Source organism: Eretmochelys imbricata, chromosome 24 (genome assembly GCF_965152235.1).
Source record: "Eretmochelys imbricata isolate rEreImb1 chromosome 24, rEreImb1.hap1, whole genome shotgun sequence".
Taxonomy (NCBI): domain Eukaryota; kingdom Metazoa; phylum Chordata; order Testudines; family Cheloniidae; genus Eretmochelys; species Eretmochelys imbricata.
Window position 1 is genome coordinate 5,596,266 of NC_135595.1, and position 17,041 is coordinate 5,613,306.

The following is a 17,041-nucleotide window of genomic DNA, read 5'->3' on the forward strand; positions in this document are numbered from 1 at the left end:
TGAACAAGGAGGTTAGATTACAGGTGTTTATAATGAACTGCTCTACTGTTCTGCATGTGTGCAGATTGTGACCCTTTGCACCAATGTCATTCTGCCAATGCTTGTTAGAAGCACAGATTTTAAGACTGGGCAAAGCGTTTGAACACAGTGAGAGGGGCATCATAACACAACTATGACACCGGGGGATTGGAAAGTCAGAACTTCCGAGTTCTACATTAGCTCAGCCACTGATTTACTGAGTGACCACGACTAAATGATTTAATCCCTGTGTATGAAGTTTCTCTGTGGTGATGATAATACTCTCCTCCCTCACAGAAGTGTTAAGACTTTACTGACATTTGGGATTCTTGACTGAAAGACTCAGTAGAGGCATCACTAAGATATGTGGTTTTGCATTTGTGGCAAGGGTACAAAGCAAAGTCTCTTCCATTTCTAATGTTTGCAGCTGCAAGTCACCTACAGAGGATAGAAGTTGTAGGGTAACCTTACCTGCTTTTTGGCTGCAAAAGGCTCTGGAGGTACATAAAGCTCACCAGTAACCTTTTAATATCTTTGCACCTAAAGATTAAAGAGAAACACAGTTAAGTGAGTATCCCATCACTTGGCTGCAAGATGACAGCAATCTTCTTATTCGTGTATGTAAATCTGGATTGCTAGTAAATTAGTTTATTCATGGTCTCCCACCTTCACTTTAGAGGCACAGATGTGTGGCAAGCTACGTTTTGCCATCAGAGAGTCCTGCTTTGAGAAAGGGGCATTGATAGTCCATCCATTTCAGAACTTATGATCATGTTTAAACTTTGGAAACAAGAAATATACACAGGAGTTTGGACAGCAAAAATGGTGGTGGGGTGGGAGAGCATTAAAGGGAATTAAGAATTCTGAGGCTGTTCAATACTAAACAGAGCAAGAGCTTAAGTTGTAAAGGCAAAGGATGTCAGTACTCTTGTGAATCAGCGGTGCTGGTTGAAGAATATTCATTTCTCCAGTTTTCATCCACATATTTACAAAATTTGTTCTCTCAGTACAAGAACCACGTCACACAACCAACCAATCGTCTGTCCAGTTCTGGAGATGCATAGTGGAACAAACTACATATCTACTGGATGATATTTATTTGGCTCAGGCACTAGAATATCTGGAAGCAGGTGGTGGACATGAAGGAAGAAACTAGTCTGGATAATACTTGAGAAAAGCACTAAGAATAGAACCAGACCATTAGCGGAAAATTCTAATGCATTAAAAATCAAGGCCAGATAAATGGAAACAAGTTACTCACACTATTGACTTCCTATTAAATGCACCATGAATATTGGTCTACTAGATGGGTGATGACTATATGGACTTCCTGCAAAGGCAGCAGTAAACACAACTAGCAAAGATGTATTTAAAACAAAGTAAACAGCTACATTGCTGACACAAGGTCTTAGTGAAGGACAGTGGGTTATGGTAGGTTGCTGAGTTAGATTCAAAGGGCTCTCAGTACCTACCTGATGCCAGAGTTCCCATATTGTTTTTTATTTCGTAAAGTGAAATCTAGTCCTTGTGACTCAATGGCAGCCCGGGAGACTGAAGTCCACAGGCTGGATGTACATAGGCTGTAGCAGCGCAAGCTTCATACATATTCCACTCCACCAGTATGCCTCAACCCTGATCTGCAGCAACCAGCTCTAGGGTTGAGAAGAGAATTCAACCTTTGCACCTAGTCAATCCTTGGCCTCTTTCCCAGAGATCACCACTAAAGGGACCAATAGTGGGATCTAGACTGAGATCATCCAAAAAAAGTTTATTAAACAGCAACAACTGTGACTGGCGACTGATTTGAGCTGGATTTGTGCCAGACCCTATTAAAGTCCCCAGGAATCATACCCAGTGTCCTGTTTCTAAAGGAAGCCACTGATGATCACCTTCCAAGTCTTGTCCCAATACCACCCTCTTCTCTTGTGTTCTTACCGTTTTTTGCTTGGCGACAGTTTCCTGGTTTCACATTTCTTCAGCTGGTGATACATTTTGGCTGCCTTGTCATACAGCCGCTTCAGGTTACCATACGCACCTTCAAAGGACACTTCAGACTGGATACTAAGATACCAACATTTTACAAACAAAAAGTTACTTTTCTGCAGGGATTCTCACCAGTTACTTTTCGTGGCTTTGATTGGGCTGTGCCACGAATCTTAGGCTCAATTTTTAAAAGGTATTTTGGCACCTAAATATGAAGATAGGTCCCGAGTGAGACTCTTCAAAGTGCTGAAGGGATAGATTTATTTATAAGGATTTCAGTAGGCATTAGGCACTGTGAAGGAGTGCACTCCCTCTGTAAGGGACAGCCTGGGGTATAATCAAGGAGACCTGCCCCACACTAGGACAGAGATATTTAAACAGGAACAGGAAGCGGAGTAAGACAGAGGGGAATAGAAGCCATGCAGACTGCAGCAGGGTAGTGGTGGTTTTCTCTCAGGCTCTAGGAAACTGGCCTAGCCAGCAGCTTTGTTCTGTGGATTTTAAATCTGGGAGCTGAACCACGATCCTGAGGTGAGAACCTTAGGAACTGTTTATTGTAATCACTCAGGTCCTGAATCCTTATTAAAAGGGGATATGCTGTTTGGTTGGTGTGTTGGTCTCTCCTTGCCATGGGGAAATTAAAAGTGGGTCACATGGGCAGCACCACACTAGACTGCAGGGACTTGCCTGCCCCTTTATAAGCACCTAGGTGCTTTTGAAAATACCTGTCTTCATCTTTAAGTGCCTAAATATCATTCAAAATCTGGCCCTTTGTGTTTTATTTATTTATTCGGTGGCATGGTGGCCCTGTGATCCAGTACAGTCTTGTCAGGGAGGCAGCCTTCACCACCTCTCTCCACCAGCATTCCCACTAATAGCAGATGTGCAAGGAAATGGAGCAACACATGAAGAAAAAGGAGAAAATCTGGCTCAATGACTGGGAGAGCAATGAGGATGCATCAGCTCCCTCCAGCCTCAGTATGTTATGTAACAGACACTCACCAGCGTAAATAGCAGTAGGTAGCTTCCACGTTGTAATATTTACTCCCTGCCAGTGTCCCCAGCTGGTTAAAGGGCATCCCTGTCATGAAAATTAAAAGGAGAATGAACTAAGCCTGTGTTATTTTGAACAATCCTCATGCAAGAAGATCCTTTACATCTCACTACATTTCCGTTCATGATAGAAAGTGTACAGAGCCAGCAGGTACAAAGGATATTTAAAAGCCATGTTGAAGAGGCTCTGACTACTTGCTCGCTTCACCTTTTCCCACTCTGCTTCATGCTACCCTCACATCTTCCTGTCCCGCCTCTGCTTGCTCTCCTTTCTCCTTCAAGCAAGCCCTCATAGTCATCAATAATTCACCTGTCCCCTTCTCTGCTAAACTACTGTGCTGTCTGCCTGATTTGGATTAATAGAATAGTAGGGTTGGAAGAGACCTCAGGAGGTCATCTAGTCCAATCCCATGCTCAGAGCAGGGCCAACACCAACTAAATCATCCCAGCCAAGGCCTTGTCAAACTGGGCCTTAAAAACCTCTAAGGATGGAGATTCCACCACCTCCCTAGGGAACCCATTCCAGTGCTTCACCACCCTCCTAGTGAAATAGTGTTTCTAATATCCAACCTAGACCTCCCCCACTGCAACTTGAGACCACTGCTTCTTGTTCTGTCATCTGCCACCACTGAGAACAACCTAGCTCCATCCTCTTTGGAACCACCCTTCAGGTGGTTGAAGGCTGCTATCAAATCCCCCCTCACTCTTCTCTTCGGCAGACTAAATAACCCCAGTTCCCTCAGCCTCTCCTAGTAAGTCATGTGCCCCAGCCCCCTAACCATTTTTGTTGTCCTCCGCTGGACTGTCTCCAATTTGTCTACACCCCTTCTGAAGTGGGGAGACCAAAACTGGACGCAATGCTCCAAGTGTGGCTTCACCAGTGCCAAATAGAGGGGAATAATCACTTCCCTCGATCTGCTGGCAATGCTCCTAGTAATACAGCCCAATGTGGTGCTGGCCTTCTTGGCAACAAGGGCACACTGCTGACTCCTATCCAGCTTCTCGTCCACTGTAATCCCCAGGTCCTTTTCTGCAGAACTGCTGCTTAGCCAGTCAGCTAAGGATTGCTAGAACATCTTATCTACATTTGTAAAAGTTCCATGTAAATTTACCATGCTATATAAATTTAATCAATAAACACCAATTATTCATACTTAGGGGTCAGCCATAGCAACAACTCAACAAGCAAAAAGCTTTGCACTATGTTTTTGTAACTGTACTCATTGCAAAAACTGCCTCTAAGGACCACTCAGAAGCTTTAGCTTCTACTGAATGCAGCTGTCCACTTAACAATACCTCTCTGAGGGGGCTCATTACACATGTACTCCATGACCTGTATTGTTTGTTTCTGAGTGCAGCTCAAGTGGTTAATTTGACTCTAAGTATCTATATAGTTCAGGTTCTTAGCTACCTCTGCTCACATCCAAAGCCCACAATTGAGATCATCTGGGGCGTTTAATTAAGACACCCTACATTTCAATATCTGTATACTGCTAGAAGGCGTACTCAGTCAGAAGCCCTCAACTTTGATTCTCAAATTCAGGCTGTCAGACTTGGTAAGCCTTTCAGGGCATTCTGCAAGACCACTCTATTCAGCCAAGCTTCTTCAGGGCAGCTCAGGCAGTCTGTGTGTTCAGGAAGGTTTGAATCATTAATTGGCCCTGTGTCAATTTTGTTCCGTATCAATGCATTTCTAATTTGTGCATATGCTTAGCGAGCATGACAGAAATTAAAACTAAATTTTAATTGCCACTGACTATTTAAAAGACATTAGACAAGACAGCTATTAAATAAGTTCCAGTACTTCTATTGTATCTTTTGACTGAGAAGATCAGAGTGCTTTACATGCACTAACCTTGTAATGTAGCAAAATTTCCCCATTTTACAGATGTGAAAACTGAGGCACAGAGTGTTAAGTGACTTGCCCAAGAGGTCACAGTGGCACACCTGGAATAGAACCCAGGAGTCCAACTCCCAGTTTCCCACTGTGTTATATTTGCACAAAGTAACTGCTTGTAAGTCAAAAAAAGAGCATGTGGGGTTATATCAGTGGGGAAAGTTGTATTAGCAATAATGCTCTGCAAAAGCAGCAACACGCAGCTGGATCTTGGGTGAGCCAGACAAGTATGACATCACCACTTGTGTGTAAATTTGAACTTTTAGGCATGATGCAGCTAGAGAATAAGGATGAAGTTACCGGATAAATCAGTCATCCTGGGAGTTAAAGCAGAGATGCTCTCCTCTCCTTGGTTTGCCAGCAAGAGAGAGTCTCAAAGGGGAATTATTGTAACTGGATAATAAAACAGATCTCTCAAAAGTAAGAAACGTAAGGGTAAAAAAAGCAGAGCAATTGCTACAATAGTGTTTTCTTCCAGTCATTTTCACAAGAGGTTTAGATTATGTGAGCCACGATATTGTTCTGGAAGGCCCCAAAATTCATGGCAATTCACTTACCAATTTGTGGTGCAACAGAAAGGGCTTGATAGTAAAACCTCTCAGCCAACAGTTCAGTGTCCACACCTGCCAACTCATTCTGATAGCGAGCTGAAAAGACAGACACATCATGCACAGGCTGAGCCCTGGTATTGCCCAGTGCATAAAGGGAACAATATTGTGTTCAGCTGTGACGCTTGGAGTACCTTTCCCAGACCTGAAGAAGAGCTCTGTGTTGCTCAAAAGCTTGTCTCTCTTGCCAAGAGAAGTTGGTCCAATAAAAGATATTACCTCACCCACCCTGTCTCTCTAAGTTATTCGTGCACATTCACATGCATTTTCATTCCTTCACACACACGCATAGATACTCAAGCAAGAAGTTAAATCATGTCACACACTCACTTCTTGTGATCGTAACTGTGAGGTACAGACAAGTCCTCTACCGAATGGACCAACCCATGTACATGTTTCGTACTAACTACTGAAAGGCCACAGCTTTGTCATTATCGTCCTGCACTGGATTCAGTTTAGAATTCTACAGGTTGGGCCAAATTCTCATTTACACTCAGGCCTCCTTGCACCACTCAGGCTCGCTCAGAGGGTCTTAGCGTGTATTTGGTAAGTTATGCCCACTTTAAGGACTTCTTTACAGTGCCAGAGCAGTGCAAATGAAAGTCAGACCCTATGTTCTTATACAGAAACGGATTCAGACCCAGAACACTTGTTAAATGTCTAAGTAAACAGCATACTCCATGTCTGCGGCACTCAGACAGGACCCCCACATTCTGTAACAGATCTGTTAGCTGAGGGGGTTTCACTTCAAATCTGTTAGTGACAAATGTGTGTAAGGGCTTGTCTATACTGTCGACGGTGCCGTAGCTCTACCAAACAATCCTCTATTGCAGGAGCAGCCTACAGTGATAGAATGGTCTTTTCCATCACTATAGAAAACCACCCCCCGAGCAACAGTAGCTAGGCTGATGGAAGAATTTTCCATCCAGCGGGGTTAGGTCAGCACAGATATGGCACTCGGAATTGTGGATTCTCCCCCTCCCCCTGCTGCAGAGCAATGCAACTGTGTCAATCTAAATTCTAAATGTACAACAGGCCTAAGACAAACCAGTGTCTGCAAGGAATTATCACTGGTGACTAATGATCATGGTATCCGTGCTATGCATACAACAGCTTTTATATTTTAAAGGTCCCCGTGCAAGAAAACACTGCTCTTACCTAAATCTCCCAGATAAACCAGACATCTGTGACACGCCATCTGTGCCCACTCCATTTCTTTCCCCGATGCAGACACAGGTTTCTTGCAGCCTACATGAGAAATACCAAATCACAACACGCCCGTGGGTGAAGACCGCTGGAAAGAGACAGCAGCAGCCTATATTTCTTCATGAGATACATGACGGTTAAGTGCATACGCATAAGAGATCACACACTGAGACCGGAGTGCGGGCCTTTGTCTGTGTTGTATTACAGATCAACGCAGGTTTGTTTCAGGCTGTATAAGACTCATGCAGACAACATATCCTTTTTTTCTAAAGCCACCTCACTTCTTCTGAGGGCTGTATAATGCACTGTTCCACAGCGATCACTAACAGTGCTACCTCACTCATTTGTCCTGAAGCCAGGGCCAGACCTTTCACCACCAAGCCACTAGAAATGTGGTGTGCATTCAGCACTGGATAAGCTTGGCGAGACTGTTAAAATAACAGGGAGAAAAAGGAGGCGAGAAGATGAGATGACAGACAACAGGGGAGGAAGAGAAATAAAATGGGTGAAAGGGATAAAGAACAAAACATATTCCTGTAGCTACAGCCATCAGCAGTCTTACAGGGAGAAAAGCCTCCAGAAAAGAACTCAGTCATTGGGAAGTGGCAGGAGCAACAAAAGAGGGGTCCAATCAGCTGATCTAAAGCTAACTACAACAATCAAGCATAAGTCATCTTAACTCCTGGAGGTGTTTGTCACTGGTGGGACATGTCCCACCAGGACAGATGTTTTTGAAACAATCTTCCATCAGCACCTTCTCACCAGCCAGTGACCAGTGAGGAATATGTTCTGATTATTACAGGCATTGCATACGTGACATTTTACCAATACGCTGACTTCAAAGTTGTGCCTATAGCTGATAGTGAACCTATAAAATGTTTTGCCATGTACCTCTGTCATCCCCATTTATGCCACCTTGCCATTAGCCTCCTCCCACTTCCCCCATTTTTAGTTGTCTGCCCTTCAGCACGACTCTTCCCCATCCACCATTTTTAATGATGCTGCAGTGTTTAATTTTCATTGTATTTTAATTGCAAGTGTCTGCAGCAACTTAGAGGACAGGACTTGTGCAAATGCAGTCACCTATCAACGATTACAAATCCAGCCACAATTTAAAATAGGATTTATTAGCCCTGCAGTTCCATGAAAATGTTTCTTATAGCAACAGTTGCTAAGGACATCTGCCTTTTAAACTGAAGTTTCAAAGCCAACTGCAATACAATCATCTTCCACCAGCTAAGAACTGAACACAAACAAGTTAAATAGTCCATTGCTAGATACAGATGGATATCTCAAACTCCAAATTCTCTCTTTTCTCCACTTAAGTCCTTTTCAATGTTTCATTATTCTCCTTTCTCATATAAATAATAATAATGATGATGATAACAACAACAACAATTATACAAAAAAAATCAGCTTAAGTTTCAGCTCCATTTCTGCAATTGGAACCACATGGATAGACCCCTGAAGTCAGAGAAGTGCAGAGGTTTGCCTAGATTCAATTGCAGCATCAAGGGTTTTAGTACACACATGCGGGATAAAGCACACAAATGTAACACAGAGGGAAGATAACAAGAGTGCAACACAATTTTGCTCACTCTTTATAACCAGAGGTAAGTGCTTTTTCAAAATTGGGCTGTAAAATCTGCCATACTGAACATTAACACTTGCTAGAGGATTTTCTAAGAGAAGTTTGACTGCAATAAAGAATATTTTCCACCCCTCTTGTTTCATTACCAAAAGTTTTAACTTGAAAATAAAAGCTGAGCGGCCTGTGTTTTGAACAGGTAACAAGCTAATGAGAAAAGGATAATCCTCTGCATTTTGAAACTGAAACAAGTATTTGCAAGGGGAAGCCATCTGCTTATGACTCTTGCATCAGCCAAGAGCAAATACACATCAGGCACTGACCTATCAGTGGGTCTGTTACGTGAGTCCAGTCAATACAGCACTGCAGCTCCAGTTGATAGTGAGACTGAATGTAGAGAAGAAGGTGTTGGTAAAACCCTATGCCAGCGATTAGGTGAGTCCGGTATGCACACTCCAGGGTGCTGCGGCTGTGAATGTGCTGTAGAAAACAGAAATAGGCAGCCAGGTGAGAGCCTGTTAATGCAGTCCAGTAAGAATCCGGCAGACAACATGAGTTGCACTTGGTTAAACAGAGGTAGCTGGTAACTCATCTTTTGCCATCCTCCCTCAATTCACTCCACCTTCCTGCTCAATAACCTAACCAGTATTGTTGATATCTAGTATTTGACAGGTGTAAACATCAAGAAAGGAGAAATTACTTAGATACTGTACAGAGATATAACTAGGAATAATAGACTATTAAGAAATTAAAACACAAGCTGAGAATCAGGAAACGTTTCCTATTTCCATTTTATTCTCCCAAGGGAAATGGTGAAAGATCCATTAGCTTGGAAAGAGAGTAAACCAAATGCTCACAAGAAAAATCATTTGTTGGCTGGGGGGAAACAGACTATTTCTAAGAGAGGTTTCAGATCTCTAACCTTTATGAATTACCCGACTGCACTGATTACATTATCATTCTTCATTTAGGCACCAACACTCTCAGGTGTATTTAACAACTACCAAAGATAGGTTTCTGGTAATGCAAAATAACCTTGTTTCCAGCAGTAGTAAATCAAACCTTCCCTGATCAGCCACACTCAACAGGCCAAGATGATTCTACCTCTAAGAGCAGGTCCATACTGCAAGAAAAGGTGTGCTCTTAACTTGGGTTAAAATAGCAGTGAAGACAGCAAATCAGTTTGTAACTCAGGTTAGCAGCCTGAGTTGAAGCCCATGGAGTTGCACTCAAGCAGCTAAACCAAACTAAAAGCAGAGTTGCCACGTCTTCACTGCTATTTTAATCTGAGTTACAAACACTTTTTTTTTTTTTGGTAGTGCAGACACACTGTCACAAGCATCCCACCTAAAAATCAGCAGCGTCAATCTTTCTTCCCTCCTCAGTTCATCTGATTTACTATTGTGGGACAGCAGGACTGAAGGACTTGTGCGTCTAATAGGATAACGCACACATATTTACACACACACACACCCACACACTCCTACCTCAAAGTGAATTCATTTTTTCAGGATATTTTCACTCACTTTAATTGCTATCTGTACATAGTGAGGCACTGAAACAAACCAGGACTTTCATTCTATGGCACTACCAATGGAGTTTCACTAGATGGCAAAGATAATCTTGAAGCCAACACACAGAGCTGAGAGTCAGGAAATCTGGATTTTATTCCCAGCACTGCCACAGACTCGCTGCAATAACCTGGGCAAGTCACAACACCTCTATACCTCGCTTTCCTGACCTTTTTAAAAAAAATAAAGATAAGCATACCCCTTGTGATCTGAACTGTGATATCTGAGCACTTGTTTGCAATACTTCCCTCCACCTTGGAGGTCCTATGGCCATATTCATTGACACAGTATTTGTAAAGAACTTTTGAGATCCTCAGATGGAAGGCACCAGGAGACCTCAGTTCACTGTAAAGCAGAACCAAATTTAGATAAGACCAGTATGGTATTCCAATTAGAATAAAGTTCATTTGACAGTTGTCTGATAAGATCACCAGGATAATGTGTGTAGCACTATATAATAAAAGTAATTTGACTTTCTAGATTCTCTCTAGCATGAAACTAATTAGCACTTTTCTGGATCTTCACATGAATTGATTCCAACAGCAGCTTCACATGGAGATATTATTCCTATTTTGGAGATGGGAAAATGGAAAGCAACCTAATTCGGAGAGGCTCTCTGCACCTGCACCGCCAAGGCCAGAATGATTTGCCCACGGTCAGAAAGGAAGTCTATGAAAGAGCTAAGATTAGGATTCAGGAGCTTCTGGCTCCCAGTCTTGTGCTCGGACGCTGTTTCCAAATAAATTAAGCCATTTACATGTCACACAGCACAAGAATTTCTGGCTCAGAGGCACAGATACCTGCCTTTTTATTCGTTTTAATGTGCTGGATAACTTCATAGTAAACCTTTCTCCACAGCAGTTCCTCTGCTTTTCTCCCATAATCCACCGGGTGCAAGAACATCAGCTTCACACACAACTCTCGCAACCTGAGACACAGAGCAGAAAGTTTACCATTCCATTAGCTGCAGTAGCCACTTACATAACCAAAACTACATGCGTTAGGGACAAAGGAAAGCCTGAATGTCATTAAAGGGGAAGCGTGGCCACCTAGTGGTCATGCACTCTGGGTCACTCACAATCCAGATTGACAGCAACATGCCCAGCCCCAAGGGAGAGCAGTGACCAGTCACCCACTCTGCTCAAGACCAGTCTGGCTGAAGCATGGAGCGGGGTTGTCAGTCTCTTGAGGGAGCTGTACGTATCACTCCTCATCTGTAAGCAGGGAGCCACTCTTCTGCACAAGTAATAAGACTGCTTGTGGCCTGCCAATTCATGGGGCAGCCCACCCCCCACCTCCAACATACACACACCACATCAAGACCAGAGAGTCAAGAATTTCCCAAGCTCTCTCCCTCCAGCCACCCCACAAGCCCTGCATGTTGTGGCAGACTCTCCTGCCTTGCAAGTCTTTTGAGAGTGGAAGAGGGACATAAATATACTTTATTTTTCAGCAGTGATGTGTTCAGAGCTGCACAAGAAGCTTACAGGCTAAAATCAGATATAATAATTATGCGAATGAGGGAGTGAATGAACACGTACAATTAGCCTAGCACTCTTACCAGCTATTTATCAGCGTCTAACCTGCTAGACACTTTTACAGAGAAGTAAACACTAAAGCAAGCCACATAATAAATTTCCACAGCAAGGGAACTAAAAATGCTGTCAGAGTAGCATTTATATAGAATGAAACCTGCACTAAGCACCACCCCCAATAAGCAATCGCTTTTAATTATCCCTGTATGGTTTCCAGTAAAAATTTTTTCAACCATGATAAAGAATCCTCTCTACTAGGCAAGAAGTTTATTTTACTTATTTTTTATTTTTTCCTGGAAAATGAAGACAGGCTTCACTATATATGTATGAAATTCCTTCAATACACAGGTATTTTATAGGTATTACAATTATAAAATTATAAAAACAGATCATCATTAACCACAGTGGAAAAGACTTATCTGTTTTGCCGGAGCCCCAGTCATGAACCAGGACAACGTTGCGTTAGGCGCTGTACAAAAAGAACACGCAAAGAGCTAGGGGTACTTTGCTTGACAGGTGCACTACAAACTCAGTTCCCTGTGAAACTGCTGAAACAAAGCCATGTGTAACTTAGCACATTAGATCTCTCCTACCAAAAATTAAAATACAGCATCTGCCCAACTTACTTGTTCCTCAAGCTGATGTTCTCTGGCTTGAACACTTCTTGATAAGCTGCCTTGTTACCGAGAATGAGATCCAGTCTATGAACTGCCTCCACCACCGCTCTGCCAGACAATACAGAAAGAAGAGCTTCAGGATAACAATTCACATGTGAGGGCCTTCTATGAGATCCAGGATCTACCCATGATAGCTTCAGCCAGCGAAGAAGCCTGGCCTATTTAACATGATCATTAACGAACTGTACCATCCCACATCACACCAACTGATCTACTATTTTTGAACAGTTCTATTATCCTTAACAAATTACGGAAAAAAAAAAGGTTTGATGTAACCAATAAAGTATATGCTAGAATTCATCTGCTTAGCTACTGGGTACCACTACCTGATGAGTCAAATATAAAGTATTTTTGCACTGGCAGACTTAAATGAGACAGACTTCTATTGATACATTAGTGTGAACTTTTAACCTCTGCAGTTAAAAAAAAAAAAGTCAAAATGGATTGGTTTTCAGTGATTACAGGAGGGGGCTAAGGATCAACAGTCCTGTATTTCCTGTTCCTGTTCTTTTGTTGACTTGCTGCATGACCTTGGACAAGTCACTTCTTCACCTTCATTGTGTGTCACCTTCCCCATCATTGTTGTAGTGATTCATTAATTAATAAGTGCAAAGAACTTTGAGATCCTTGGAAGAAATGTGCTCCATAAGAGCCAAGTATCATTATGCTTCTGGCAGAACAGTTTAAAACACCTGAATTAAAAACAAAATGTTTTCTCCAAAGCCAGCTGCAACATTGAGCAGGCAACATCAAGTGTACCATCAGTCCAAAAACTGCATTCATGAGTCACTGCTTGAAACTCCTGGGTCTCCTGGAGAAGAATGCAAATGTGTGTAAGATACAAAGTATGTGACAATTCGAAGATATGAACTAAGCTGACTGGCCAAACTGATTCCATCCAACTGCACCATAATCAAAACCGAGAATCTTCTAAGTATCCACAGCAAACACTAGTACAGGCAGAAAGCACATTGACTGATGCCTAATAAAGGAGTTCAAGAAAACAAAATGTAGCAATGACCAAGTCAAATTCACTCCATTATTTACGGCCTTCTTTTTAACCTCTGCTTCTGTCAACCCTATAACTTGGCGGCCACTGGATCAGCTATGGTAAACAGCCTACCCACCTCTCTGCATTTCACTCATTCCTCACATCCTCTCTTTAAAATACAGCTCCCAACTCCCCTTTCCTCCATCCTGCCAACAATCTGCAGGCTGTCAACCATATAGGAACTTACTCTTTCCCACCCAGATTCCTCTTTACTTGTCTTTGCTCATCCACTCTGAACACACTTTAACATTTCCATTGCTGAACTGAGCGATTTTTCTTCGAACAAGAAGTTGAAGATAGAGAAACTGTACTGTAAATAAGGGATAAGACAGACCAAATATGGGCTACACAAAGCAGAACATTAGCCACTTCTGCTGCCACCAACCTCCCCCACAAAAAATCCCCATCACTAGCATAAAGCAAATCACCCCACTGAAACTTCCCTGACCTTCTCTTCAGAAATATGCACAGATGGACACCAGACAGTTTGTGTAAGGGACTTGCACATAGGCATCTGCAAGCAAGAACATGCAAAGGTAATTTCAGCCTACCCATTAGAATCTAACAACTGTTTCCTTGAAAACTACAAAAGTCAGTACAAGGCAACGGATAGTTTCACATGCTGCTCCTTCCTAGCAAATCAAGTCTCCTTTACAAATGCACAGGCTGAAAAGTAATCTCGCAAAAAAAATTTCAGGATTCCAGAAAGACAAAAATCTCCACCTCACATGACACCCCAAAAGAAAGGGGGAGGGAGGGAAACAGAGACTGAAATGATTCTGTCCCTAAACAGGATCATTGTTTGTAAAGTAATGGATTGGGAGATGAAAACATAGCTAACGTACAAAAAAAATAGTTCCCTTAACGTAACACTTTCTTCTTAATAGTCTATCTTGTCTTGTATTTCTTCATGGCTGAGAATCACATACTAAAGAGTATATTATGAATACTCCACCACCTTCCACCCAAGGACCTCAAAGCGCTTTACAAACTCCAATCCAATCTCAGAATAGCCCTGTGAGGTAGACAGGCAACATACACATTTGCCGGTGGGGAAAGAGAGGCACAGAAGCTACGCAATTCACCAAACATCAAACAAGTCAGTGGCAGAGTCAGAAACAGAAGCCATGAGTTTTAGTTCTAGGTCCCCTGCTTTGACCACAGGTAGTAAGCTAGATGGATAAAACTTAATAACTATGAAAATATTGTGTAACTGTCATCCTACAGTTTTTGTCCTACCATTTACACCTCACTATAGACTTTGCTACCAAAGCACTACAGGAGGATCAAAGATTAATTTGATCAAACAGAGCTCACTTCTCTGTTTCATTCACTAGTATTTCCAGAAGAACTCAGAACTTCTGATTCATTTCCCCCCACCCATAGTGAAGACGGAAGCCTTTGAAAGACTCCTTTCCTTCCAAGAATGGGCCAAAATATGTACTCTTTACTTCTGTCAAAGCTATTGTTTAAAAAGCCACATCTTTTCGTGGCGTACTAGTCAAATACGAAAAAATTGTACTGCCTCCAGTCCAGCCTCGCTCAGTCACGACGACACTTCTCAAAAGTGAAAATGATGTCACTCAGACTACAAGGGTCAGAAACGGAGTAGCAGTGAACACCTGTTTATAAGCAGCTGAACAGACCCTGAAAATGGGATGTTAACTTGTGATGCAGTGTGATGCAAGCACGTGTCTTCTTTTAAAAGAAGTGTAAATTAACTGTATTTGATGATCAAACACTGACCCATTTGTCCTGCCATTTATTAAACTCAAACTGCTTTATGGATCTCTCACATGGACACACAACTCTGATTATTTCATTGCTGACAGCTCAATGGAGCTCATAGGCCAGGACAGAATTGTATTCTTGCATATGTACCTGAAAGGGGATCACAAAGTCTTGTGTAAGGATCTACTTAACTAAGCAACAACATCAACACACATGGACACTGCATGTACACATGAACTTAGACTAAACAGACTGAGGAGACAATTTGCCAGAGCACCTGGCAGTATTGCCCTTACTGAGAGTCAAGAAAACCAAACAGATTGTTATTTGGATATCAACAGTATTGCTGGGTAAAAATGGGATCAAATGGTTAAGTAATGAATCTTGCTCACATGCACCAGAGTTGAACCGACTTGCCAAATTTGAAGTCAGGAAAGGTTTTGCTCCAGGGAGTACTTAGTTGGGAACTTCTGGGTATTTTTGCCTTCCTCTAGAGCACAGGGCTGGGAAGCATCCATTAGGGTGTATCCCACATGATCAACTTCCTGAAATTGCAGTGGATGGGCACTAGTGGACACTGGTCCTTCCAGTTGTTTTCTATGTTTCTATGGACAAACAAACTAACATTGTATCTGCAACCTAAAAGCCAAAAAAGAGAGCAAGATTTGTTTTCTACAAGATATACACAACACACTGATCAGAACATAACTCAGTCTGCTCATGTCCTAATCTGACTGACACCAGGGGCTGAGTTATGTTTTGGAGTTAACAAACTGATGTCATGCCTCACTACATATTTTAACACCTGCTGGGTTTAATCCCTGCTTTCAGCCAGCAGATCAGAATCACAGAGGAAGCAGATCAGATGCCAGTCTGTAAAAAGAACCAAACAGGGCATCTCATGCCAAGCTACATGGAAACAATCCAATGATGAGTCCTCTTTGTCTAGAGGAGAAACTGAGCTAACATTTTCTTTCCTTGCCATTAACATTTTGGAATTGGGCAGGATGGCACATCTTATTTATTTAAAACATTACTGATCGGGGTAGCCTTGTGGGAATGAGATGTGTCCACAAAGGGAACTGCAGCCATTGTCTTATTCCAGCTTGTATCAGTACAAAATAATATAATGCAGTACAATCTAAAATTGTAGACTACACAAGGTTAACCCAGAGCTGAATGGCTAGTGGTTACTTGGAGGCAATTCTGACTTGGGATTCAAGTGAAACAAGTTTGGTGGTCTCAAATTAAACCACATACTGTTAACAAACACATAATTTAACCCAATGGACAGATTTTTAGGAGAGACCCAGGACTGGACTAGCTCAGGAATTATACATACTGGAAGAGCCAAATGGGAAAGCTTGCCCACCTCTGCCTACAGCATATTCCTCAATCTCACACAGGAGTCTCTGCACTGAAGGAAGGATGGTTTTGTTGTTGAAGAACTAGCCTGGGACTTAAGAGACTTGAGTTCAATTCCCAGCTCTGTCACAAATTCTCTATGTGACACTAGGCATAATACTTAGACAACAATTACAGCCACAAGGGTGAGCCCATTCATGCATAGTTTAAAGTCTGTACTGGAACGTACAAGAAGAGATGAATCAAAGAAACACATCAACACGGGGATCAAAAGTTTCTAGAAACTCACATCGTAGCCCGTGTCCTCAGCTAGCACATGGAATATGATGAGTACAGTACATCTTCCTGCAAAGCAAGTTACCTGTACATTTTACACAATCCTACATTTGAACAGAGGAACAAGATGTGACACTAGGCTGTTTAGTGTGCAAGCCATGTTAGTAGACTTACTAAATGTAAATTCTTTAACAAAATCAAGCTACAGGGTTAGCTTCTGGCTAACATAATTTGGCCTCTCTTGTAATAAGCAGACCTTTTTAAAGGCTAAGCACATAGTTATCTCAGCTATAAAAATACAGCAAGCACTTAGATGTCTAGTGAAATTCTACCCTGGAAGTTTAAATATAAAACTTACTTCCTATTGCCTTGAACACCAGAATATGTTAGTATGGAATGGAGTATTTTACAGTCTGACTGCTAATACCAAGACCCTAATACATTTTGGCGCTGTAGGCATCTCCTGCATGACAGAGCATCCT

At 42.1% G+C, this 17,041-nt stretch overlaps 1 protein-coding gene across 2 annotated transcripts in view; it reads right to left on the reverse strand.

Annotated features, from left to right (window-relative positions):
- Window positions 1-17,041, reverse strand: part of SMG5 (SMG5 nonsense mediated mRNA decay factor) — a 44,311-nt gene that overhangs the window by 25,361 nt on the left and 1,909 nt on the right. Inside the window, exons 2-9 of one of the 2 annotated variants that reach the window (XM_077840894.1) lie at window positions 12,086-12,184; window positions 10,729-10,852; window positions 8,677-8,833; window positions 6,718-6,807; window positions 5,509-5,598; window positions 3,004-3,082; window positions 1,954-2,079; window positions 490-558 (exon numbers count right to left, since the gene is read on the reverse strand). In XM_077840894.1, coding sequence (XP_077697020.1) covers window positions 490-558; window positions 1,954-2,079; window positions 3,004-3,082; window positions 5,509-5,598; window positions 6,718-6,807; window positions 8,677-8,833; window positions 10,729-10,852; window positions 12,086-12,184 — 834 coding nt within the window. Of the gene's footprint in view, window positions 1-489; window positions 559-1,953; window positions 2,080-3,003; window positions 3,083-5,508; window positions 5,599-6,717; window positions 6,808-8,676; window positions 8,834-10,728; window positions 10,853-12,085; window positions 12,185-17,041 lie in introns of those variants that run through there. The other variant, XM_077840895.1, reaches the window with a different exon arrangement.